Source organism: Neoarius graeffei, chromosome 26 (genome assembly GCF_027579695.1).
Source record: "Neoarius graeffei isolate fNeoGra1 chromosome 26, fNeoGra1.pri, whole genome shotgun sequence".
Classification (NCBI taxonomy): domain Eukaryota; kingdom Metazoa; phylum Chordata; class Actinopteri; order Siluriformes; family Ariidae; genus Neoarius; species Neoarius graeffei.
In genome coordinates, this window is record NC_083594.1 from 3,154,128 (window position 1) to 3,181,527 (window position 27,400).

The 27,400-nt window shown below is 37.2% G+C and overlaps 2 protein-coding genes across 6 annotated transcripts in view; one reads left to right on the forward strand and one right to left on the reverse strand.

The window, feature by feature from the left end:
- pax7a (paired box 7a) overlaps positions 1-6,619 on the reverse strand; it is an 81,609-nt gene extending 74,990 nt beyond the window's left edge. For 2 of the 4 annotated variants that reach the window (XM_060910334.1, XM_060910332.1), the window contains exons 1-4: positions 6,535-6,619; positions 4,989-5,224; positions 3,871-4,000; positions 3,376-3,504 (exon numbers count right to left, since the gene is read on the reverse strand). In XM_060910334.1, the coding sequence (XP_060766317.1) occupies positions 3,376-3,504; positions 3,871-4,000; positions 4,989-5,224; positions 6,535-6,619 (580 nt within the window). Of the gene's footprint in view, positions 1-3,369; positions 3,505-3,855; positions 4,001-4,988; positions 5,225-6,534 lie in introns of all 4 variants that reach the window. The other 2 variants (XM_060910333.1, XM_060910331.1) reach the window with 2 other exon arrangements.
- Positions 6,620-18,323: 11,704 nt separating this feature from the next.
- mrps16 (mitochondrial ribosomal protein S16) lies at positions 18,324-27,400 on the forward strand. Of its 2 annotated transcripts, none has more exons than XM_060909797.1 (4): positions 18,324-18,461; positions 18,627-18,649; positions 26,721-26,981; positions 27,068-27,400. In XM_060909797.1, exons 2-4 carry the CDS (start codon positions 18,637-18,639, stop codon positions 27,193-27,195), a joined length of 402 nt encoding a protein of 133 aa, XP_060765780.1. In that variant the 5' UTR covers positions 18,324-18,461; positions 18,627-18,636; the 3' UTR covers positions 27,196-27,400. The 2 variants fall into 2 exon arrangements, with proteins under 2 accessions (XP_060765780.1, XP_060765779.1); XM_060909796.1 differs by having other exon boundaries at positions 18,324-18,442.

Here is a 27,400-nt window from a genome sequence, read left to right on the forward strand (position 1 = left end):
TGTTGCTGTATCCTCATATTAATCGCAACAGGACACTAATATTTAATGCAAATATTGTATTGAATGCGTTAATTCTACCCTGTGCGAGTTAATTCTACACAGCACGGGTTAATTCAACACGGCCAACACTGATGTGATATGACTGTCCTTTATTCTGCTTAAAGCGCGACCCTGTGTGGTGAGTTTAGAACCCTCCTGGCGCTCCATGACAGTGATATCTGATTATTCAAACATTCTTTTGTCTCCTTGTCTTTTTGTGTCCGGAATATCCTCGGGTGCCAGGGATCTATCTTTAATTGAATATGCACAGTGAAAGCGAGCCCGCTGCCCGACAGCCCCAGCAGGACTATCTGTGCTCGGGCCGTGCGTTCTTATCCCCTCAGCGCGCCGCTAAATCCCGCCTGGCCTCTGTTTGATTAGATTGAGGACCTCAGGTAATCCTCCGGTTTGCTCAAGTGTCCACGGCCTCTCTGTCTCCCTGACGCGTCCTTATACTGGTGCCACTGGTGCAGATGGTTCCCGATAACCGGATGGACAGACCCACAGACACGTCGCATTTATTCACTTATTGTTGTTTTCTTTCTTTCTTTCTTTCTTTCTTTCTTTCTTTCTTTCTTTCTTTCTTTCTTTCTCGCGTGTGACAGACAAAAGGAGGACCAGGTGAGCTGTCAGAGGGAGCTGAGCGCCGAGCCACAACCCATTAGAGAGTCATTAAGCTCGCCAGGTTGAGGCCAACCCGTTCCAGTGCTCTATGTGTGTGTGTGTGTGTGTGTGTGTGTGTGTGTGTGTGTGTGTGTGTGTGTGTGTGAAAAGAGGGGTGAGGTGAAGCTGAAATGAGAAGCGCTTGTCTTATTGGAAAAAAATCCTGAAGAGGCTCCACGCTGTTTATATAAAACCCACTGCGGTTCTGAGTTAATTCAGCACTCAGGATGTGGCTGTGCAGGGCGTTATGACGCATCATTGAATGAATGCGCGCTTATTCACGTGATTAAGATGTCACGAGGACACAAACTTACCTCTGAGCACTTGTGGCATGATATATAAAATGTTTACGATTTTTTTCCCAATAAACAAACAAACAAACAAACAAACAAACAAACAAACAAACAAACGAATTAATGAATGACCAAATTAATAAACGAGTGAGTGAATAAATAAATAAATAAATAAATAAATAAATAAATGCATGAACGAACAAACAAACAAATAAAACTTCACAAAATACATTAAAAGATCTTGAATTTACGCTTCAGGTAAATCCGGTGAGCCTTTTTAGAGATGAAACTGAAAATAAATAAAGACTTTAGTTTAATCAGACCTTCAAAAAAAAAAAAAATCAACACTGGGGTTTTGCCTGAGCGAGTGCAAAATGATGGAGGATAAAATGCGCCTCGTATAGAACTAACTCTCTCTCTCCCTCTCTCTCTCTCTCTCACACACACACACACACACACACACACACACACACACACACACACACACACACACACACACACACACACACACACACACCGTCCTGTCAAAACAACATCCCGATTCATTCCGACTCTTCATTATCTGCAGTGTAAAAACTTCAGGACAGTCCCCAGTGCTGCTGCTCTACATGTTATGATCCACACACTGACATTAACTACAGTAATAGAAAAATAAATTATTGATTCATATTTCCAATACACACTGATTATTATCCATTAATAGGCTATGTTTCCGGCATGTAGTCGCCTATAATGTGCTACAAATACAAATTAAAAATAAAAAAGACCAAAAATTGTGCGTCTCACTTTAAATTCATGCTGGATTATGTCAGTAAATCACTGAAAGGGAAAAAAAAGAAGATAGTGTCATTGATCAAAGTGCGCGTGAATCCACGATTCCTTTTCTCACATTTCTAATGTCTGAAGTCTAAACAAAGATTTTCTTGTGTTAAAGTATATCATAAGCACTGAATAATCACACACACACACACACACACACACACACACACACACACACACACACACACACACACACACATCTATTACTGTTACACTTAATTTTCTACATCTCACTTCTATGGTTACGCAAGAAAGCGACAGCTGCACTCATGAGAAATTATTATTACAGGAAATATTACTACATCAGTATTAATTTTATATATATATCAGGTATTTTATACAGTAATGTATAATTGTGTCTTTGTTTCAGTTTTCAAAATTGTAAAAAAAAAGCCTTGAGTTTGAGATTACTACTACTACTACTACTACTACTACTACTACTACTACTACTAATAATAATAATAATAATAATAACGTTTAATTTATTATTCTTTATGATCAGTTACAGTTAGAATTATACAATAATAAAATAAACTTTTTTATTATAGCATTAGTAGATGCTATAACGCTATTGTATTTCAGCTAATAATATTACAATACATGATATAATACAATTTCAATAATGCAATAAATCATAGTTGAATAAGTTATGAATTCAATTCAATACACATTCTAATGGACGCTATAATAATAATAATAATAATAATAATAATAATAATAATAATAATAATAATAGTACCTATGACTTAATAGGTTTAGGGTTATGGGTTATTACTAACAGCAACCATTATCTTAAAACTATTGCAATAAAATAAATAAACACTTATTATAATATTAGTAGGCAAGTTAATTTGATAATTTGGTACTTTACATATGATATTATATTATATATAATAACCCAATAAATGTTTTTATATATATAGCAATAAATATTATATATAAGATAGAAACATAATGCAAGCTATTATTATTATTATTATTATTATTATTATTATTATTATTATTGCTTAATTCCGCGGTGTATGTGAAATGACAGACACCTCATGAGTTAAAGTGATGGCTTTGCTGACAGGTTGTTGGTCAGCTGTCGTCAAGGCTGGTGGTGAAAATGAGCGAGTGATGCAAAGCTTCACAAATGAACTGATGGCGCTAAATACCTTCCGTCAGGACCTCCATCAATCACAAAGGAAAGGACTGAGTGGAGCATCGAGCCGAGGAGGAGCACATGATTCCCCCTGACCAGAACAGAGCACTCATACTATCTCTACACCAACACCAACACCATCATCATCATCACCACCATCACCGTCATCATCATTATCACCATCATCATCACCACCATCATCATCATCATCACCATCATCACCGCCATCATCACCATCATCATCATCGCCATCATCATCACTGTTATCATCACCACCATCATCATCATTACTAACACTAATACCACCATCATCAAAACTCTCCACAAACAAGCAGCGTGACAGTGGGAGGAGTAATTACATAATAATAATAATAATAATAATAATAATAATAATAATAATAATAATGAAACACTCACCTCTGTCTCCCAAAATGCCGTCGATGCTGTGCTTCGTTTTCTTCTCTCCATCTTCATCCTTCTTATCGCAATCATCATCATCATCCTTCTTTCCAAAACGTGCTCTCAAAACCCGGCTAATGGAACTCACTGAGATTTAAAACAAAAAACAAAAACATATGCACATACATATGTATAAAGAGATATACATTTAAAAAATATTTATATACATTTTTTAAAAATCACATGCAGTTCACAAAACATCATCACATGTGACAAAACATATGAAGGCGCATTTCACACGTGTGAATATTGCGTGTGAGAAATAAAACCACGTGACCTGGGCTACACGTGAAAACCAAACGTGGGAAATGAAGCATAACTAATATGCAAAGGAAATGTTCAGTATTTTTGGATTTACCGGTATGAAGTGTGTGTGTGTGTGTGTGTGTGTGTGTGAGAGAGCATTAAGTGTCAGTAGGAAGAGAAACGTGTGCTTACCAGATGAGGCCTCACCTGAAGGAACCGTGCTTCTGTCACACACTCCGTCCTTCAGCAGTTTGTCGCGGATCTCCCAGCTGAACATGCCCGGGTTTTCACGCTTGTATTCCTCAATCCTTTTTTCCACGTCGGGCGTGGCCACCTGCTTTAGTGTCGAACAGCGATTTTGCACAACAAAAAAACAAAAGAAAAGAAAAAGAAAAAAAAGAATGAAAATGGGAGGATTTTAATTCTATAGTTCAATAATGCGCCATCAATAAAACAATGATATTATGCGCTTTGTGAAATAATTAATTCTGGTATAAAGCGATGTGAATAAAATGTCAGTAATATAAGCTACTTTCTATAACTTCGCTATTTATGGCTCATTTTAAAATCTTTCTAACGTATTAATGCATAAGATATTAACTCCAGCTTGTCATGACCTTTCATTTATTTCTATACTGTAATTATTAGTTTATTTGACGCAAAAACAATCCAACTAACATTTCCGACTTTCTAATTTTAATCTACTCTCAGAACCAGAACTAATAAGGCACCTACACCTGGACCTAAATTTAGTCCTTGTCTTTATATCTTTATAATAATTTAAGGTGCATCACTGAAACTTAAAGCTTTGAAGCTAAAGGTACAGGTAAAGGTACAACACAAGCACCTTCCCACAGCAGCAGGAGGCGAGTACCTTTAGACCTGTTTCTGAGAGTGTAGCTCAAGTAAATGAAATAACACATTACTTGTGGAAGTAATAATAATAATAATAATAATAATAATAATAATAATAATATCTAACTTACCTTTCCGACTTTAATCTAACAGGAAATAGTTTAGTAAATATATGCAATAAATAATTAGCTATGTTTTGTGGAATAAAACGTGAATGTGCATGCTGTGTATTTTTAAAGGTAAAAATTATGTAGCTACCATAATTATTTTAAAGGTGTAAATATATTCTGCTAAAGATATAGAATGTGCAAAACTGATGGCACCCACACCAGCGACTCATGCGTGTGTCTTTATACAGTAAGTCGGAAACATCTTATGTCGGGAAAATGAAACTTTCATGAGTTTTCTTTGACATGAGTTGGTTTTCCGTGTCTGTAAAACATTTTGCACGGTTTTCTGCTGTAACTTACCCTGGGTTTACTCCCCCCTATAGCCCCAGGCCGGATCGAGCCCGTCTCCTGGTAGCGGCACAGGATTTTGGAGACGCAGCCGTGAGAAACGCGCAGCTGTCGGGAGATGACGCAGGGCCGGATACCGTGGTGCGCCATCTCCACGATCTTGTGTCGGATGTGGTTCGGTAAAGGCCTCCCGTTGATGAACACGCCGCCGAGCTGGTTCACTCGACCCTGGCCCAGCGGGGTGGACACTGCTCCGGTACAAAACACAAATCACACACGCCGCAGTTATCAAGAAGTTACAGAACTGCACATAAAGTCAGTGCCTTTTTTTTCTACACAGTCCTTGACTCTATGGAACTGCACCTGAATATATATATATATATATATATATATATATATATATATATATATATATATATATATATATATATATATATATATATATATATAATTTTAAACTTAAATCAATTATTAAAGTCATATCCGTTGTGTCACCACTCCCATTCCAAAGCAGACACATGCCAGACAGACAGACAGACAGACACACACTCTCCATCCCGACTGTCTGTCCTGTAACAGGCATCACTTGCGGCAGCAGAGCGCTCGAGCACCGCATTTCGCATTCAAGAAGCACTAAAAGGCGCGTGCACTTTACCCCTTGATTATTCCTCGTCATGTAGTACAAATATCGGTGTGATCCTCTGAGCCTCTCTGAGCTGTGTGTTTTTACTTCCCTTTGTCGCAGCAGCCTACTTCACTAAATCCCAAAGCTCGAGTGCAGACGCGCGGTTCGTGAGTTTGAACATTTTTCATCAAACGGCCCTTAAGCACGAACTCCGTCTCATCACAGTCCCGGTTAGTGCTGAGCTCTGCATGCAAGTCTCACTTTTTATGCGTGTGTGTGTGTTTTGGATGCGTGCAGCTTTAACTATCTGCTATTTCTTTTAATAATAATAATAATAATAATAATAATAATAATAATAATAATAATAATAATAATAAAACTACATTACATTTCCGCAATTATATTACCTTTAAATAAATGTTGTTGGTTTTTTTTGTTTGTTTGTTTTTGGCATACTCTTGATTTGTCGCATCACTAATATCACGTACATGCATTTATTTATCTCAAATATACATACTCTTTCCTAGAATACAAGTCCTATTTTTATTACATATTATAGCTTTTTTTATTTATTTATTTATTTAATTTTTTTAACCAAATCTATTCATACACAAAAATACATACTTGTCTGGAGTAAGTTGGCACAAAAAACAAACAAACAAAAAATCATTCGGGATCAACAAAGTTTTATCTAAAATTCTGATCCACAGCCCAAGTGATGTCTCTACAACTTGATATAATATTTAATGCAGAATTCTCCAAAACGATCACTTTTGATCTTACAATTCTTTGCTTTCTTCTTTCTCAGAGCTTTCCATAAAAAAAAAATAATAATTATCTGCTCCAGGAAATAGTGTGCGCAAACTTGTTTTATGAAACTTTTTTTAAAGCAATCATTAATGTAAAAAAAAAAAATAGCCATAAAAGTTGTACCTTCCAGGGGAAATCCAGTGCGAGGGTAGTTCTGGCCCGGTGCTGGCCGAACCATTCGAGGAACCGTTCCTGGTAAAGTAGCCATTGCAGCTACTCTAAAAATATTTAATAGTCCCTAGTGATGTGAAAAGAGATAGGTCCAGTCCCGCTTTAGTTTCCAGAGGAAACTACAACTACAACAAGTCCAGGGTTTTAAAAAGCCATGTAGGAAAAAGGCGCTTCCAGAAACATATTAGTAAATAACACGCTCAGAATAAAGACCAAAAAGTCGCACACTTGTGCCTTCATGCGCGTTTCGGGTTCAAACAAAATTAAGTAAACTAAAGAATGCAGAGTGTTTTGGACAAAGTATGCAAAGAGAGAAAAAAAAGTGACTGAAGGTGGATGATGTTTAGATGTTTGCTTCGACTCAGTCAGAGGTCTGCTGGTTTTGCTAACCTCCCTGGAGTAGCTGAAGTGGCCCAACTTTGGAGCTTGACTCTGGGAGAGAGGAAGGGAGGGGCCGGGGGGTGGGGGTGCAGGGGAGGGGGGCGGCCGGCGCGCACCGATAGGCTCTCCGACCTTTCCTTTAATTCCGTTTGAAAAGAGGAGGTGAAGCCTCGGAGCTGGCTACCAATGAGAGGAAACAGGAAAAGGACGCGCACGCACTCAGAGTCCGTTTCACAACCATCCTCCTCCTCCTCCTCCTCCTCCTCCTCCTCCTCCTCCTCCTCCATCTCCATTATAAGGCAAAACACCCAGGAAATAATTTCCATTCATTCCTGATTTGAGATGTATGCTAAACGTTGGCTCTAATCACACACACACACACACACACACACACACACACACACACACACACACACACACACACACACACACACAGAGAGAGAGAGAGAGAGAGAGAGAGAGAGAGAGAGAGAGAGATTAACTGACTTTGGCATCAGTCACCAATCTGCATTCAGGGTCCAATCACATGACTGTCTGATTAAAGTGCACGCAATTTTCCAGATAGATAGATAGATAGATAGATAGATAGATAGATAGATAGATAGATAGATAGATAGATAGATAGATAGATAGATAGATAGATAGCCATTGCACCGATCCAACCACAACATCCAGCACATCTTACATTAACTTTTACCCATCATCCAAGTTCAAGAAGTCTTCAAACATCATCACCTTCTTCAGCAGCTGCTCTGATTCTTCAGCACAATTCTACTCCACAGTAAACACATACTCTCACACGACATTAAAATAAAACACACTTTATACGAGTACTTACACACATGGGGTAACTTCATGCGTAAACCTTCTTCTACCTGGAAAAGTTCACGTGGTGCACCTTTAAAGCTTTACGGTAGCTTTGACTTGTGTCCCTTAAATAAGTTATACTACTTTATGACCCTTTTATTTTTCCTGATAGCCCAGTGTACAGTCTACAGCACGATCTATTTATAGTAATAACAGTATTTAAGTCCAGTGTGACCTCAGAATGTGTCTTTTCCTCACACCTTACACATGAAAGAGATCAAATTAAAATCCGCACTGGAATCATTTATCATGAAGATCAGGATCAGAACCTGCTCCGAACTGACATCAGTGATGTTTCTCCATAAAATAGGTTAGAACATAATTTGATTTAGATCTGATTTGATTTAAGATGTGACCCACAGTTAACTGAGCAGTCCCCATGAATTTGGGCTGATGATCCATGCAGTTTGGAGGTTTTATTGTGGACAAAGCTGTGAGTGTAAAATGCAATGTCAGGTCATTTCTGTTCAAATGCGACGCACCGGAAATGCAGAGATTAGAATTAAATAGGTTACAGAGGTTAATATGTTCAAGTCATGCTGAACACACACACACACACACACACACACACACACACACACACACACACACACACACACACAAGGATATAAATTGTGAAGTCGTAGTGTGATTCACCAATCTCAGATTTAAAGCAAAACTCTTGGTGTTAATCCATATGAAGGATGTTTTTTTTTCTGCACGTGTGTTTGAACATAATGTCCTTATTATTTTTTTCAAATGATATTCCTGTTTAAACTGTACACGTGGCCCGTACACACACACACACACACACACACACACACACACACACACACACACACACACACACACACACACACACAAAATTATACAGAAAACAGGAAATTTAAAAAAAATCTAAAATAAAATGGAATTAAAATTTCAACTCGAACAAAATGAAATTGTGGGAGTCTGAAGTGCGCGCATGTGCAGAAAGGCCCGGGTACGCGTGTCCACTCTGCGGGAGCGCGCATGACACTATAGCTGTGGAGAACACTCATGGTGCAAAGCAATTTCACAAATAATTTTTACAACAATTAGGGAGTGTGCAGGGGGGTGAAATGGCGATTTCACATGCAGATGGGGAAGACGCGGTGGGAAAGACGGAGGAGACTCTCTCTCTCTCCCTCTCTCTCTCTCTCTCTCTCTGGGAAAAAAGGAGAGAAACCTACTGGTGTGGCTTTGTGGAGGGAAAATATTTTGCTTTTTACAGGTTTATGAAACTTTTGTTTCATGTTTATATTTGGGTTACGAAAAATCTCTCTCTCTCATAAATGGGAAAAAGTAAACAATATGAATTCATAAAATGTTATAGGATTATAGGATATCCTAAACTTGTGACAAAACTTTGAAAAAATAGGAAATTAATTAAAAAAGGAAAAAAAAACATTTTAACTCAGGAATAATTTTGCATACACACTAACAGAAAAATGGTTCTTCAAAAGCTTATTTATATAATTAAGAGCTTTAAAATGTTATTATTATTCAATGACCCCTTAGAGAACCCTGAAAGAACCCTGAGAGAGAGAGAGAGAGAGAGAGAGAGAGAGAGAAAGAGAGAGAGAGAGAGAGAGAGAGAGAGAGATTGTACATGTTTACATGTAAAGATAAATAAATACATAGTCTGACAACAGACCAATAATAATAATAATAATAATAATAATAATAATAATAATAATAATAATGTGTATAGAATGATAAGTACCACATCGTTGCACATTTATTCAAATGACAAATCAGTTCATAGAGATTCTGAACATTGATAGCACAAAGTTAACAAAGCATAAAACTTTATTAAAAGCTATAGAGTACGACATTATTTCAGCAGAGTATCTGATTTAGAGACGACTCATTGTTACAGAACACTACATGTGTTTATTAGAGAGATGAGGCCAGTCCATTTACACCACTGACTAATACAACTACACAAAGACACGAACAATCGAATAATAAAACAACATATTAATGCTCATACAGAAAATTCTACATACACAGACTCACAGGGGAAAAAAGATGGTTCTTCAAAAGGTTCTTTATATAATTAAGAGTTTTTTAAAGGTTATTATTATTCAGTGAACCCTTAAAGAACCCTTAAAGAACTTCTCTGTGTATATTTTAACTGCTCTAACTCCAAGTTATTGGTCGTTATGTTCTTCTTCACTCCTCAGACACGGAGTTAAACTAATTTTAGAGGAAAGGAGCTAATTAATAAGGGTAAGGGTTCTTGGTGTACTAAAGAGGTTCTGCAAACCTTCTCAGGGTTCCTCCATAGGGTACTAAACTGTCCTTTTCCTTGATGCTTGAGTGGCACCTTTACCTTCTCTACCTTTACTATGTATGAAATTGTGGAAATTGTGTATCTTTAAATAATAATAATAATAATAATAATAATAATAATAATATCTGGACTGTAGAGCTTGTAAAGCTTTATAAAGAGACACTCCATGCAGGTTTCCAGGTTAAAGAAATACACCAAAATGTACACAACTTGTATTTAGGTGTTTACATTTTTTTTAAAAATAAAATGTTAGAGTGAAATTAAATATTAGCACCTCTTTTGCCTAAAGAATAACTTTATACAAGGTTCTTCTGAATAACACAAGCATGGAATGACTTACACAACATCATATTCCTCCTTTAATGTTTCCTTCCTTTAGTATTAAATCAATTTACGCTCACAAGGTTAAAAAAACCCCACACCCAAAAGTTTCCACAAGGTCAACTCACAATTTAAGTTGCAATCAAAGTTAACACTATGTGCCAGGTACCTGAGTGAACTCCAGAGCTGTTCCCAAATCTCCATGGTCCATCTGATCTCGTCCCCTCAGCTCAGCGGCTCACACAGCGATGGCGGCAGCTCTTGGCCCTCCCTGTGGACCTTGTTAACTTGCAGAGGCACGCTCACATCTGCTGAGAATTATGTCAATGTGTTATTGCTTCCTTGGCGGAATTATTTTATCCGGGAGGCCGGAGAGAGAGGGAGAGGGAGAGGGTGTAAGATGTCATGTAGTAGGAGAGAGCTGCTGCTTGTTAGGCTTCACACTTTCATTAGAGACACGGAGCAGGTCAGAGATACACATCTTTATAAAGCAGTGAACCGAGAGAGAGGAGATCAGTCATAGCAGAGAAATGTTATTCAGGAATAATTTCAGCTGTAAAAGGAAGATTCATTTGCCTGGAAATATGCAGTTGGAAGACTTTTAATTCTTCTGATGGTGTTTTATTTGTTTAGTTTACTAAATTCAGATCTCCAATTATGAGCTCTGTTTATCAAGAAAGTGAAATATTCCAACATTTCTTTCTTACTTTATAGAAAATGCACAAAGTGTACTTGTATTAAAATGCATGATGGCATGAAACCAAAGCTTAAATGTTTTTCCAAACTGTTAGTCGAGAATAAAATGAAGATATTTATTGTTATGGTTTGAAATATAATCCTTTGAATCTCTGTTGGTGGAAACCAAAGATTTTGACTTATTGCCTGGAAGAATTTCATCAGGTACGGGCTGTGCATCAGGTTATATTAATCATCATCCTGCATTAGAACAACCCAAGCTCCTTCATTAATTATATTTAATACACCTGTGAATATACAGAGATCATTGATGTGTGTAAACTATCTAAAGCGGAAAACATAAATTCTGATTCATTAATTCTTCTTCCTCTTCTTCTTCTTCTTCTTCTTCTTCTTCAATCTGAATTAAGGATTTGCAAATACAGTCAAGTCATTTTTACTTGTTCCTTTTGTAATGACACTTTTATATGATCATTATTGGTTGTCTGTTAATAATAATATCATCATACATTCATTAATGGTGTAATGTTTCATCTTCACATGCAGTATATTAGCACTTTAAATGAGATTACCATGAAAAATCCATCCATCCATCCATCCATCCATCCATCCATCCATCCATCCATCCATAGCCACTTATCCTGTGCAGGGTTGTGGGCAAGCTGGAGTCTATCCCAGCTGACTAGGGGTGAGAGGCGGGGTACACCCTGGACAAGTAGGCAGGTCATTGCAGACCATGAAAAATTACTATTAATAAAAAAAACCTGATAAACAAAAACATTAAAATATATCCTGTCCATATTCGTATAAATTGTCTCCCCTGAAACATGTTCAGATCCATGATACCTTCTTAGAAGGTTTAAAACACTTAAGCTCTTGCTGGTTGTCTTTTGTGTTTTGAAGAACCCAATAACAGAATGTCATCCAATCAATCAGAAAACATTCCAAGTTTTAGGAACCCAGTAAACCATTAAAGAACCCTTTAAGAACCCATTTAAACATAAACATAAAAAAGCATACTTGTGCCACTGAAAGACAGTACAACTTCTACATTCTTAGAACATTTAAAATGCTGACAGGTTTGTGGGGTTTTTTTAAGTCTTTCAAAAGTTCTTTGTAGAACCCTATACAGCTAAGTGTTTTCCAATCAGAAAGGTTTTAAGAGAACCTTTTCCTCAAAGAACCTGTCATTATCCAACAAACCTTCACAGACCTTGCTTTTTGGTTTTTTTGCTCATCCAAAAACTTCCAAATGCATATTAAAAGAAAAATGGTTCATCAAAAGGTTCTTTTGTACAGATTCAGGTTCTTATGCCTCAGTCTCACATAACTTCACTTCACGGTAGACGCCGGTAGACAATTTTGGGCATTCCAGGGGTCAACCAGTACATGTTCTGGGCCTTCCATCGGTATATGTGAGAGCCCCGGAGTTACCTTGACAACTGGGAGGGCATGGATTCAATCCCTGGAAAGTTTAGTCATATTAACAATTGCTGTGGGTCAAATGCCAGACGAATTCATCCGTCACAACCGTGAAGGCTTCTGTGAGCATCCTTGAGGCTTACGTGGGCTATCGGGGGTTACCATACCATTGTGTTGCAACCATCGAGCTCAACGTGTTCATGGAACAACATTCTGCAGGAAGTGAAAAGTTTGCTGAGGGGGCGTGGCTTATTTCATCTTGCCATAGCTATGCCATACTGCAGCCGTGATACCTGTATACATTGCTGTCATTGCTGTAAGGCCATATGTTGCTATACATTGCTGCCATTATTGGTTTTACTGGCATCTTCTGTCGCTACTGTCATGGCTACCATGGCTTCATTTGCATATTTACTCCACCCAAATGTATGCAACTGATCACCTCCAAAATCTGCTGGAATGGCCACAGTAGCCCCAGCTACGGTTCTCATGGATCAACCAGCTATGTGTGACCTTAGTGCTAGATTTCTAAAAAGGTTGCAGGAATCCATTAAAGAACCCTTCATCCAACTGTCTGCGTATTAACTGGTGTCTGGAATGGACTCCAAAGTATTGCTCTTTATTTTCTTAGAACCTCTCATGAGTCTTGTCTCATCAACGTCTTAGTGTTTGGTGTACTCATGTACTCAGAGAAAAAGGGTTCTTCAAGGGTTCATTAGACAGTCAAGCAACCTTTGCATTCTGTAATAGTTAATTTGGGAAGGAACTCTTTCTCAGAGGAAAACACTTTGTTGTAGGGTCTAGATAGAAAATGTAAAGATTCTGCTGAGGGACAACTAAAGAACATGTCTAGATGTGGTGTACTAAGAGGATAAATCTTGTATGTATGAATAGAAAGGACTTATATGTTCATATCTTGATACTTGGTACATTTTAAAGGTTCTTTAAAGGTTCATAATAATGTTTGCTGATGGTTTGGTGATTGTCAGCCTCCTGCAGGACCATGAGGTATGCCATAGTCCAGGCTTGAACAGTTTCACTAAATGGTGTGATGACTCATACTTCCAACTCAGTGTCTCGAAGACAAAAGAGATGCTTAGTGACATTTGCTGAAACCCTCCTGTCATGGCACCTACTTTGATCAATGGCATAGCTGTGCAGACAGCAAGCCAGTGTAGGTACCTGGGCACCATCTTGGATGACAAAATGACTTTCAGTACCAACACTTGACTTCATATGGAGAAAAAAAACAATCAGAGACTTTTAATGTTGACAGATCAGTCTTGAAAATGTTTTATTAATTTCTAATCAAGTCAATTTTAACTTTTGCAATGATGTACTGACTTTAACAAATCCTCAGCATGGCTAACTTTGCCAAAAGACCATTGGCACCAACTTGAGTGATCTTATTGGCCATGGTTATCAAGTTAGAGCCACTCAGAGGGCAAAAGCCATCCTGGCAGACCCTCGACACCCTCCTCAGGCAGAGCTTTAACTCATTCCATCAGGAAGGAGGTACACTTTCTCTAGGAGGACTAAATCGAACAGATACCTGAGATCATTTGTTCCATCAGCTGTTGAGTTCTTAACATCTTAAGGTCTAGGGTGCTGGGAGGTGTGGCTCGCCATGACAGACACCCAAAATTAATCTAAAATAGTTCCACAATTATCATTTCAATATACATAATCTTGGTCTATATGAATATGTAAGACCTCAAAATATATTTACAGTGTCAGTAACGTTACTTTGCCTGAGTAAATTGTGATAAACCAATGGAGAAATGTCCATTTTTTAATCCTCGCCTAAAGTTTATTCCAGATTAGACCATGAAAGGAAGGAACCTTATGAACAAAACATTTGTTTTCCAGTGAATAACAACATAATAGCAATGGTCCCATGCACAAAGATGCCACTTTTTTCATTCAACATCTCCTTGACGACAACTGGACAAAAAACACAGAAATACCACAAAGTACATAGATGTGACCAAAGCTTTAGTGAGTATAGAACTGACCAAAACAGCATTTTTAAAAAAACAAAACAAAACACTTTTTACCAGAAGTCAATTATAGCAGTGTTCTATTGGACCTGGTACCGGGTCCATAGGGTTTAACGCTGTGCTACCTTTCAGATTTTTCAAGTGTAGGTCATAAAAAGAATTTTCCCTGACACCCAATTATTTTTGTTTAGTGACCGAAAGCTACTGAATTGGAATCACAGACATCCAATTTTATTAGATTTTTAAAATAGAGCAATTAATGAATTTCAGATCATGTGGCCCTAAAGTCTCTGCTATTTTTTCCTGCTTCACCATGACCCAATTCAAGATACTACGTCATGCATCACATGGTGGGCTTTCCCCGTTCACGCAAGGCATTGTGGGATACAAATTTGAAACAGGAGAGAAAAATAGAGGACGTGAGTGTGCAAATAAAATGTGAAAGGCCGACTACAGTAACGGAAAGCAAGAAGAAAAGACATTGTTATATACAAAGGAAAGGAAACGCAGGACCAAACTAATAAATATGGGCGCTCAGCGAGCACCTCGGTGTGATCAGCTGTTCGTTTAGTGACAGAATGATGGAACTGTCAGTGCACACTCAAAGGGAAACCTGTAGATGGCAGTAATGCAACACTGTGGATGCCAGCTGCTGTAAAACCCAAAAAAAGAAGGTAAACCTGCGCATGCGCACACGGACTTCCTCTGTCTGCTTGACTGCACGAAGCGAGCGATTTCATGCACATTATTTGCTTTAATCCCCTCAAATTAAATAACTTCCCAGCCACAGAATGGCCTGATATTTTGTGAGATATTACAGAAATAAACAGATATCACAATCACCACATTTCAGAGGGAACTAAATTTCACCGATTTTATGAAATCGAAAGGCCGTCTAGCTTTAAGATTAAACAAGCTGCAGGTTTAGATCTTACTGCGCACATTTTTAACAAAGTTACTGATGGACTCTTAGTGCTTTTACGGCCCATTACAACTTTTATGATGATGACATTTACTGTATATTTATTTATTATATATATTTATGTCTTTTATTCAGGTTATTATGTGTATTGGTTTTATTGACTATTGCTTGTAAACGGAATTGCTCCACAGGGAAAATAAAGACTATCCAATCCAATCCAATCCAATCCAATCCAATCCAATCCAATCCAATCCAATCCAATCCAATCCAATCCAATCTGAAGGTTCTTTGGATAATTAAAGGTGCCTCCTTTGCCTCTGAAAATGGTTCGACTTGTATCAGTGATAAGTAAACACTCTTAAAGGAGGTAAATGTTCTAAAAGTGTTCTAAGATTGCATATAGACCTACTCTTCCTGCTCTGACCACTATTGCATGGAAATTAAACTGGCATCAAGATCCACTGACCCAAATTAAGACCCTGCTGAGTTCCTGATTACCCCTTTTGAAGTCCTTGCAAGGGGTTTAAATGGCAATTTTCCCAGAAAATGAGTCAATTCTCTAAAAAAATCCCCACACTTTTATCAGTAAATGAAATCAGTGAAAGAGCTGTACACCTTTATGATCAATATCAGACTGTTTATGTTGTCGTCTCATCACCCTGCAGGACGCTTCAGTGTTATTAACGCTACCACACATGCACAACTCAGCCAAAAGTGCTCACTCTTCTCTCTAGACCACGGCTCTCTTCTTGTCTGATAAACAGTACCATGACCTCACGATCTCCTCGTGCTGTCAGGAGTGTGACCCGGGGAGAGTGAAGTGTCCTCGTCATACACAGGGCCAAGGGCTCTTTCTTCTAATGAAGTATGACTATCGTGTGCTGGAGCTGTCTGGACGGCCTTCGAGCTCAAAGTATACATCTTAAAAGAGAACGTTCATCCAATCTAGCCGGCTCAAAAAGGCCTTTTAAGTGCATAAAGCTTTTTAAAGTGGATAAGGGTGACTGGTGATTTGTTTCTGTGAACCTCCAGGCGATGTCTGTGCATATAAACACAACAACGCTGATTCCATCTATGTTTCTTCAGGCAAAATGATTCCAACTGCATGAGGCTAGGTGTGTAAGAAATTGGTTCTTAAATGTTATTACAGATGTGAAAGTAGAGCGGAACAATGATGGAGTGATAGAAAAAAATTAGGATGTCAGTGCAACGTCTTGGCGTTTTATTATTGTAAATCTGACGTCTACACAGTATGTTGAGTAAAATTTAAAATAAAATGATACAGAATAAGTCAAAAACAACAATCTGTATACTGTATAGTTCATATCAAGAACAAAAATAAACATGATTTTAATGGTGTTGTTGCTGTTTTTGTTGTTGTTAAATTTCATTTAAACAAAAGTAACAATTTCATCTTTTATTCCAGTTTTAATTTTAGTTGTTTACATTTTATCAGGATTTGCACTGAAGAATTTTTTACAAGGATTTTAGCTTGTATTTTATTTATTTTTTTTTATCCCATTGTCTGATTGGTCAGAAGATTAAGCAGGTGTTGATTAATTCTCTATAATAATAATAATAATAATAATAATAATAATAATAATAATAATAATAATAATAATAATAACAGCAACTCTGACTGTAGTGCAGCTGCAAATCACAGGATTATATTAATGCCCTTGTTGTTTCTATAATAAATATGAGTAAATAATCACACCAACATGTTGCTGATTATTTTCCTATAACAGCATGGCATGGACTGGTTTATTCCTTCTACCAAAAAACAAACAAACAAACAAACAAACAAACAAACAAACAAACAAACAAACAAACAAATAAATCACACCCTCAAGGGCTATTTTAAATAAATAAATGTCATTCTTGAAATCACCTGCTCATACCTTTAACCATATCCTGATGCCCTGGGGTATGAATAAATGTTCCACCATCATCCAAAAACTAATTAGGAAGGCATAATAATAGTAATAATAATACTCATAACCCTCCCTCCCCCTTTATGTATGTATTTTGTCAAAATGGTGCTTTTCCTTTTCTCAGCTGCATCATCCGGTCATCTGAGCATCACTAACAGACCTGTCACACATGATTCTGCTTCCTAAAAAGCCACAAGTGGAATAAACGGCCGCTCTGAGATGATCATGCTCAGCCATTTCACCATGTAGGATGCATTTGGTTTGCCATGTAGCTTTTTTGTTCTGTTTTCCCCCCCACTTTGTCTGAACATGGAGTGTAATAATATGCTGTATTGCTGCTATTGTTTTCCTATAAAATCCTATTTTTGTGTTATTTGTAAAGATTTGGCTTCATATAATAGCGAAGACAGTTGAAAGTGAGCTTCCTTGAGTAAGCACATGATGATGTATTTATTAAACTATATTGACTCATTTATATATTTTACATGTATTAATATATGTTATGTATATTTATGGTCTCGTTTATTTATTTCAGAGGCATATTTATTCATTTAGGCTTTTTATTTTTTTATTTATTTACTGACTTACTTACTTACTTACTTATGTATTTAATATTGACCTCAATGGCATTCCATAGCCTACCTAACAAGGTATGGTTTAAAAATGTAAATATAAAACCAAAAATAAATATAAATTTTTTTAAAAAATGTAACATAAACGATTACTATATTTCTAATATTTTTAAAATGATAATAATGTATTTAATTTTCCTGACAAAATTAATATTTTCAAACGACACCCAGAAGAGTCGCTGTAGTGGTCTTGTAAAGACAGTACATTGTCTCCATCAGGTGGACAAGCCGTGGAACTGCAGGTGAAATTCAACTTCCGGCTACATTTCCGATGAAAAAAAAATGGCGGCGCCCTTGCAAATGTCATGTTGTTGATGTCTGCGGTGCTCTTTTGGGACGTGTATCGTAATTTCTCGAAGGAAAGACACATTTCTAATCCTTTATACAAAGTGAGGCAATATTTTTGAGGTGAAATGAAAGGTTTTGAGATGAGAAAGTTTGCTAGATGGGTATTTCAGTGGGTGATTAGCAGTTAGCAGATTTGTTCATATTATTCGTGTAAGATTAAATTGTGAAAACATTGATATAAATTTCTTGAGATTGATTGTTTGTTTTTTGCTCTTGTTTTTCTAGAACTAAAACCATGGTCCATTTGTGTAAGTATTTATTATATGTCAGTCATATATACACTACCGTTCAAAAGTTTGGGGTCACTTTGAAATGTGCTTATTTTTGAAAGAAAAGCACTGTTCTTTTCAATGAAGATCACTTTAAACTAATCAGAAATCCACTCTATACATTGCTAATGTGGCAAATGACTATTCTAGCTGCAAATGTCTGGTTTTTGGTGCAATATCTACATAGGTGTATAGCATACCTGTCAACTTTGAGGTTTGAAAAAAAGGGATATTTCCCAGATTTTTAACTCAAAATAAGGGAAAATTTCGGAAAGTCATACCCTTCACCAAAAGTGGGTGTGTAGTTGAATGGGGGGCAATTTTCTATCTAGTATTTGTGATTTCCTGTACTCTGGTGCATGTTGGTGATAGCCAAGACCCAAACTCAATATGCTTATGGTTTATAGAGTGCATTTGTGAATAAACTATACATTTATTTTTATTTGCTTTCAGTGGGACCAGTTATTTCCCAAATTAAGGGCTAAAATACATATGTTAAAATAAGAAAGGTCATTATATAACCAGTCAATAAATTCAATTCCATTGCAATTTATTATGGTTTTACCATAGTCATGGCCTCGGAACACTAGATAGATAGATAGATAGATAGATAGATGTAATAAAGAGAAACTAGATGTAATAAAGAGAGAGTAATATAAGATATTAAACCAAGAGTGATTTAAAATGGGTAAGTTTCAGATAGAAAATAAAATAGACAATGAGTGGATAAAACAGTTAATAGGCAAGGCAAGTTTATTTCTATAGCACATTTCATACACAATGGCAGTTCAATGTGCTTTACAGAAGTAAAAACAAAAACAGTAAACAATAGAGAAATAAAATTACATAAAATAATTTTATTTTTATTCTAAAACAATTAATTAAAAGAATTAAAATAAAATAATAATAATTAAACAATAGTAAAAATAAAATAATAAAATGAAGTAGTAGTTCAAATAGGATGAGAAAAAAACCCCAGCAGAATAGAATAAAGAATAAAATAGAATAAAGTTAAAGTAAATTTAAAACATGCAGAGAAAGTAAAGATTATAAAAAATGTAAAGAAGACAATATTAATTATTTAACAGAAAGCATCTGAGAACAGCTTGGTCTTTAACCTAGATTTGAAGCTGCCAACAGCAGGAGCATTTTTAATGTCCTCTGGCAGTTGGTTCCATAGCTGTACTGCATAGTAGCTAAAAGCTGCTTCACCACACTTTGTTTTAACAACTGGTTTTAATAGTAAATTTTTCTGCTGCGATCTGGTAGATCTGATTGGGTTAGGCCGCTGCAACATATCAGAGAGGTAATTGGGCCCTGTACCATTTAGAGATTTGTACACCAGCAGCAATGCTTTAAAGTCAATTCTGTAGCTTACTGGAAGCCAGTGAAGGGACCTTAGAATTGGAGTAATGTGCTCTGTTCTTTTTGTTTGTGTGAGAACCCTCGCCGCTGCATTTTGAACCAGCTGAAGTCGTTTGATGGTCTTTTTTGGCAGGCCTGTGAAAAGGCCATTGCAGTAATCAACCCTACTAGAGATGAAGGCATGTATTAGTTTTTCCAGATCATTTTTTGACATAAGTCCTCTTAGTTTGGAAATGTTTTTTAGGTGATAAAATGCCGTTTTAGTGATTGCTTTCATGTGACTGTCAAAGTTTAGTTCGCTGTCAATGAAAACACCAAGATTTTTAACCATTTCTTTAGTTTTAATCCCTTTTGTGTCAAGAATAGTGGTAATCCTGAGTCTTTCATCTTTTTTCCAAATAGAATTACTTCTGTTTTATCTGTGTTCAGCTGAAGAAAATTTTGTGACATCCAGCTATTGATTTGATTGATACACTGGTAGAGACATTCAAGGGGGGCATAATCATTAGGTGATAGAGCAAAATAAATTTGGGTGTCATCTGCATAGCAGTGATACAAAATTGAATTTTTATTGATAATTTGCCCAAGTGGGAGCATATAAAGGTTGAAAAGTAATGGTCCAAGAATCGACCCCTGGGGGACACCACAGGTCAAGGACATTGACGTTGAGGAACAATTTCCCATGGTAACAAAGAAGCTTCTATCTTTTAAGTATGAATTTAACCAATTGATAACTTTACCAGTCAATCCAACCCAGTGTTCAAGTTGATATAGCAGTATGTTGTGATCAACAGTATCAAAAGCTGCACTGAGGTCCAGTAACACCAGGACCGATGTTTTGCCTGCATCAGTATTAAGACGTATGTCATTTATAACTTTAATCAGCGCTGTTTCAGTGCTATGATTGGCACGAAATCCTGACTGAAAGTTATCAAAACAGCTGTTTGATATCAAGAAGGCAGTTAATTGATTGAAGACAGTTTTTTCCAGGATTTTCCTGATGAATGGTAAATTTGATATTGGCCTGTAGTTATTTAACACTGAAGGATCCAGATTATTTTTTTAAGAAGGGGCTTTACAACGGCTTTTTTTAGGGACACAGGAACAACACCAGTCTCCAGGGATGTATTTATAATTTGAAGCACATCTGTAATTATAAGATGAAGAACAGACTTAAAAAAGTTGGTGGGCAGAATGTCCAGTTCAGATGTTGAGGAACTGAGATTTTGTACAGTTTTTTCAAGAGTCTCATAATCAATTAAACAAAATTCTGACATTGTGTTGAAGTTATCTATCTGTGTCAGTGGTGATTGCAGTTTTTCAATTTTTTGCAACTGAGATATATTATGAGCAATATTCTGCCGTATTTTATCAATTTTACCTTTGAAGAAGGATGCAAACTGATTGCATTTATTAACTGAGAGAAGTTCAGGTGCTAATTGTGGTGGGGGATTAGTTAGCTTCTCTACTGTTGAAAATAGCACACGGGCATTGTTCATATTCCTGCTGATGATGTTGGAGAAGAAAGACTGTCTTGCTTTACGAATTTCATAATTGTAATTACAAAGCATCTCTTTATGGATTTGATAATGGATGTGAAGTTTAGATTTGCGCCATTTTCTTTCAGTCTTTCTACATTCTCTCTTTAGCAGTTTAACAGCCGGGTACTGCTTCCATGGTGCTTTCTGCTTATCATTGACTCTCTTGATTTTGAATGGAGCAATATCATCCATAATTTGGGTCATATTTAAATTAAAAAATTCCAGTAAATCATCTACAGAGTCTGACATTTTGGTTGAGTTCTGAGAGAGAGCTTGCTCAAAGAGAACACGTGTTGTCTTTTATGACTCTCCTACCGATAGTCGTTGAGCTGTTCTGAATGTGAGGAGACATAGAAACATCAAAGAAAACACAGAAATGATCAGATAAGGCCAGGTCAACAACAGTATTAGAAACAGTAAGACCCTTTGTGATGACGTGGTCATCACAAGAGTATGACCACGAGAGTGGGTCGGCCCCTGTACATGTTGTACTAGGTTGAAGTTGTCAATAATTGCAAGTAGTTCTTTGGCATAGATGTTAGCAGTATTATCTACATGCAAGTTAAAATCCCAAGATATAATAAGACAATCAAACTCTAAGCAAATGACTGATAACAGTTCACCAAACTCTTCAAGAAAGACTTTGGCTGAATGTCTCGGAGGCCTATAAATAGTTAATAATAATAATATGTTAGGAGAGCATGTAACAAGTGCACATAAGTGTTCAAAGGACATAAAATCACCAAGTGAGGATTGTTTACATTGAAAAGAGACTTTGAATATATTTGCGATCCCTCCACCTTTCCCTTGTCGGGTAACATTCAAAAAATTAAAATTTGGGGGAGCTGCTTCAATAAGGGTGGTAGCACTATTTGCTTGATCCAGCCAGGTTTCAGTTAGAAGCAAAAAATCAAGATTGTGTTTGCAAATAAGATCATTAATTAAAAATGACTTGTTTAAAAGTGATCTAATGTTCAGAAGAGCTAGCTTTACAGAAAGTCTAGAAGTAATATCTGCTTGTGCACTCTGATGCTGTTTTAAAACAGGAAGGAGATTAGATTGGTTCACCCCCAGGGTTAAATGTGCTCTATGTTTTCTGTTTCTTATCAACACAGGAATAGTGAATGTCATAGGCACATTGGGTCCCAGCTGGTTTTCAACACTACACCCATTTGCAGGGACCCAGAGTACATCAAACAAGACTTTCTAAATGTTCCATTTGGTTTGAGGGTGAAAGGATTGGAGATGACATGTATCTTTTGGATGGTGAAAAAGATTTGTAGCCAGCTGAAAGTCCTGGACGAACACAATTTTGATGAACTGGGTACACTGCTTGTCGTGACAGATTTGGGCTGGAAAAAGAGAGTGTAGCCATTGGGAGCAATTTTTTCATGCTATTTGGGAAATCCATCCGAGGAGAAGTGGAGTCATCTGTCTTTGAATGTTGGGAGTCTTGCAAGTCAGATGTCTGTGTGTCCTTGATGACGACTTGCAAAGATGATTGTTTAGGCTTTGTAACTATGTCAGTCTGCGACATCTTATCAACTGTTTTCCTCAATGCTGGCTGAGAAAAGATTGCAAGTCTGTAATGGTCTACTAAGACTTTGGCTCCAATCCAGCTGAGTTCAGTGCTATTTGGCTTGTAAAATTCTCTGCGATTCCAGAAAAGGTTAAAATTGTCTATGAAGTTCATACCAAATGAAAAACAAGTTTTTCCAAGCCAGGTGTTAAGACTGAAGAGTCGAGAAAAAGCAAAACTTCCTCTCGCTGGGAGTGGGCCACTGATAAAAGATTGAATTCCAGTCTTATAGAGCTCAGAAAAAAGTTTTCTGAAATCATCTTGGACAAACAGATGTTCTCTGAAAACATCATTTGCTCCCACATGCACAACAATACGTTTAATAGTTTTATGTTCGGACATGAGTTTCAAAATGCTGTCTTTGGTGTCAGAGATGGATGCATTTGGAAGACAACAAATAATCATCCCATAACCTTTTAATTGTCTTACAGTGGAATCACCAAGAACAAGGGTTGTGGGATCAGGTGGTGTTACAAGCTGCTTTTTGCCTCTTCTCACAGCTCTTCGATCTTGGTGCGATCTCTTTTTACTATGTGTTTGTCCGCTTGAAAAATCCTCTTCCACATCCCTGAGGCATTCAAATTTGTTCTGAAGCCTTATGGGCTGTGGATTTTCCATAGGATTGTAGATCCTATTGTAATTTGTAGAACGAGCTGGTGTTGAAGTAATTACTCTTCTGTTTTTATTTTTGGGCTTACCACCCATCATTTGCCAGTTTTCTGTACTCACATTTTGCCCAGCTTGATTGATGAATTCTTCCACTTGATCTGCAATGTCCTCGGTCTGTCGGAGTGCAATCTCTGCATTCTCAGCCACTGTTTCTGTACTCCTTTCCTGAGATATCGCTTTTAATTCGTCCGTCTTTGGCAGAGCATTAATCTTTGATTCCAGAATAGAAATCCTCTGTTCTAGTTCCATGCATTTTCTGCAGGATTTTTTGCTCCCTGGCATTTTGTAAAAAAAAAAAAAAATAGTGGAAATTAAATTAAAATTAAATTAAAAGCTTATAAAGATGAAAAATAAAATGAGAAAAAAATAGTGGAAATTCAGTGAGAAAGTAAAGTATAGAAATAAAGATCAAGAAAGCAGGAGCAAAGCAAAGAAGCGTCCTACTCGCTTGAGTAGGAGGAGCAGCCAATACACCAATTAGTTTACACTAGGCTATTTATGAGGTCTTAGCCAGGACATACTTAATGTAAACATGTGTAGCTTACCTTTGATTATTTGGGAGGCTTTCGTTTTCCCCATGGAAAATTTCTTTGCGATGGAAGAGTCTGGGAACATTCCAGCCACGCACTTGTTGAAATCATCAAAGAAAGAGAGGCTAATGTTTTTCTTAGCTATTAGCATCGCCATCTTCACCTCAGACCTAATCAGTGTTGCCAGATACTGCTGACGTTTTCCAGCCCAAAATATGTTCAAAACCCGCCAAAATGCACTTGAAACCGCCCAACTTGGGCGGGAAACCGCCCAATCTGGCAACACTGGACCTAATCACTTGCTCAGCCTCGCCTCCGGACGTAGTTATGTAATTACTGATGCCTGAGAGGGCGGGGACATGAATTCATGGCCTGACTTCCTGCTGTAAACTCCTGTCAGAGGCGCGTCATGAATTCTGGACCTACCGACTTTTTTATATTGTGAAAATACGGGATATTTTCGGGAAAATAAAAAAACGGGAAGACAGCGGGAAATAAGTCAAAATAAGGGATTTCCCGGGAAAAACGGGAGGGTTGACCGGTATGGTGTATAGAGGCCCATTTCCAGCAACTATCACTCCAGTGTTCAGGGCTGTGAAAAATCCGCGGATCCGCGGAATTCTGCGAATTTGGCCACCAAAAATATCATTTTAGTAAATCATCTAATTTTGCAATAAAAATGGGGGGGGGGGGGGTTCTTTTGCGATAATGACAGACCGGTTTACGGCATTTGCGCCATGCTTACAAACCACGGCGCAAGTCTTGTGCTCTTTAAACACGCTTTCAATATCAACGGTTTTGAAAAGGAGAATTTCGCGGTATGTCTGTGTCACGGAGGGACATCGTTCAGACGGAGGACGGTGAGACCGACGATGTCAAAAACATTTGACAAGGAAAACGGCAACAAAAATCAATGGAATTGGCGATGGCTGGAGTTTAAAGTCGGTAGTGAATATCTCCATGAGCACATACGGAAGATAAAAGAACCGGGGAAAGCTTACTGCATCTTGTGCCATCAGGATGTGAAGTACGGTTCTGGTGGAAGAACGCGTTTGGTTGACCATGTTAAAGGAAAAAAACATGCGGAATTGGTGAAATTGAAGCTGTCGAACTATAGATTACCAGGTAGACCATCTTGTTCACATTTATATATTCAATTTATAATAATAATAATAATAATAAACAGTTCAAATTAAATGTCATGGTTAAGAAAATATTTGCTTTCAGGAGATGCTTCAAATCTATCAATATATTCAAATCTATCAATATACACAAAATCTGTTCAGCTTCTGGGGCCCTGCAGGCCCCCGGCTCCTGGGGGGCTGCTCCTCCCAGACCCCCTGTTAAAATTGTTTCCTCGGATTTTGTCATTTCTATTTCACAGCCCTGAGTGTTCTAATGGTACAATGTGTTTGCTCATTGCCTCAGAAGGCTAATGGATGATTAGAAAACCCTTGTACAATCATGTTAGCACAGCTGAAAACAGTTGAGCTCTTTAGAGAAGCTATAAAACTGACCTTCCTTTGAGCAGATTGAGTTTCTGGAGCATCACATTTGTGGGGTCGATTAAATGCTCAAAATGGCCAGAAAAATGTCTCGACTATATTTTCTATTCATTTTACAGCTTATGGTGGTAAATAAAAGTGTGACTTTTCATGGAAAACACAAAATTGTCTGGGTGACCCCAAACTTTTGAACAGTAGTGTATTATGAAGCATGTAAAGTTAATAACTTTATAAACAGTTTGTGGTGAGAGTTTCTAACATTTATCTGTTTGGCTCAAATTTTTGAACAGACTGAAGAAGCCAATTACAGGCTTATAGATCAGTTATAACTGTGCCATTAATTAATTAATTACTTGAAACATTACATTTAAGTGGTGTGGATTTCTCACAATAAATATAAATAAACGCTCACAATAAAAATATAACATGACATTTTGTGTTAAAAGTATATAAATTTGAATTTCATATGAATTTCGTGAATGAATCAGTGAAAGAAGTCATAAAACTATAACCTCACTCTGAACCCTAACCTTCACGTCATTTCATCACGAGACTCGATTTGTCATGATTTTACAATTGTGCTGAGATTGTAAACTGATTCTAACGTTTCTAACCTAAGTCTTTACAGAGTTGTGGGACATTTTTCCAGACAGAAGATAACGTTTTTATAATCGTCATGATTTTAATTAAATCAAAGCATCTAGAAGTTAAAAATAAATTTAAATCTTTTGTAAGTTATTGGAAATGTTCCAGAAATAATAATGCAGACTTGGAGGGATTTTTTTGTATGTGTGTTTGTATTATTGTTACATCTATGAAACCATCATGAAAGCTTTGGTTGTGTTTGTTCACTTCCAACAGCATCACTATTACTCAAAAAGTACCATGGAGGTTATGTGGTTATCCGCCTGGCACTTGGTGGCGCCACCAACAGACCGTTTTACCGTATAGTGGCTGCCTACAATAAAAGGGCCCGAGATGGGAAGTACATCGAGCAGCTGGGATCGTACGACCCTCTCCCCAACATCTACAACGAGAAACTCGTCAGCTTCAACTACGACAGAATCAAGTACTGGATGGGGTGTGGAGCTCATCCCACCAAACCTGTGGCCAAACTTTTGGGTCAGTACCTCTATGTGGGGATTATATTCATTTCAGAAATGAGTGAATTTACATTTGAAATGTTGTTTGCGTTCCATAAATTTCAGGACTGGCTGGGTTTTTCCCGCTGCATCCGATGACGATAACGCAGGCAGAACGACGGAAAGCGGCAGCTTTGAAACAGGAAGCGACAACTGAGCATGAAGACGAAGAAGAAAAGCAGGCAGAACAGTAGCATTTACTCTTACTGCCGAAAACAACACACTTTATTCTCGATCATTGTAAAAGAACTCTGTTTTCAGTTACATGATATAATGAGAGACTGTGACAGCGGTGACTTGTCCTGACCGTCTCAAGGTTTTTGTTTTTGTTTTTTTACATTTCTGTTAAACTGACCAGTAAAGTGTATTTAATGCTAATAAATCTCATAAAAATGCAAA

Excerpts from the sequence above, each read along its gene's own strand:
- mrps16 (XM_060909797.1), top strand. Across the intron at positions 26,982-27,067 it reads ACCTGTGGCCAAACTTTTGG|GACTGGCTGGGTTTTTCCCG; the intron begins GTCAGTACCTCT and ends CATAAATTTCAG.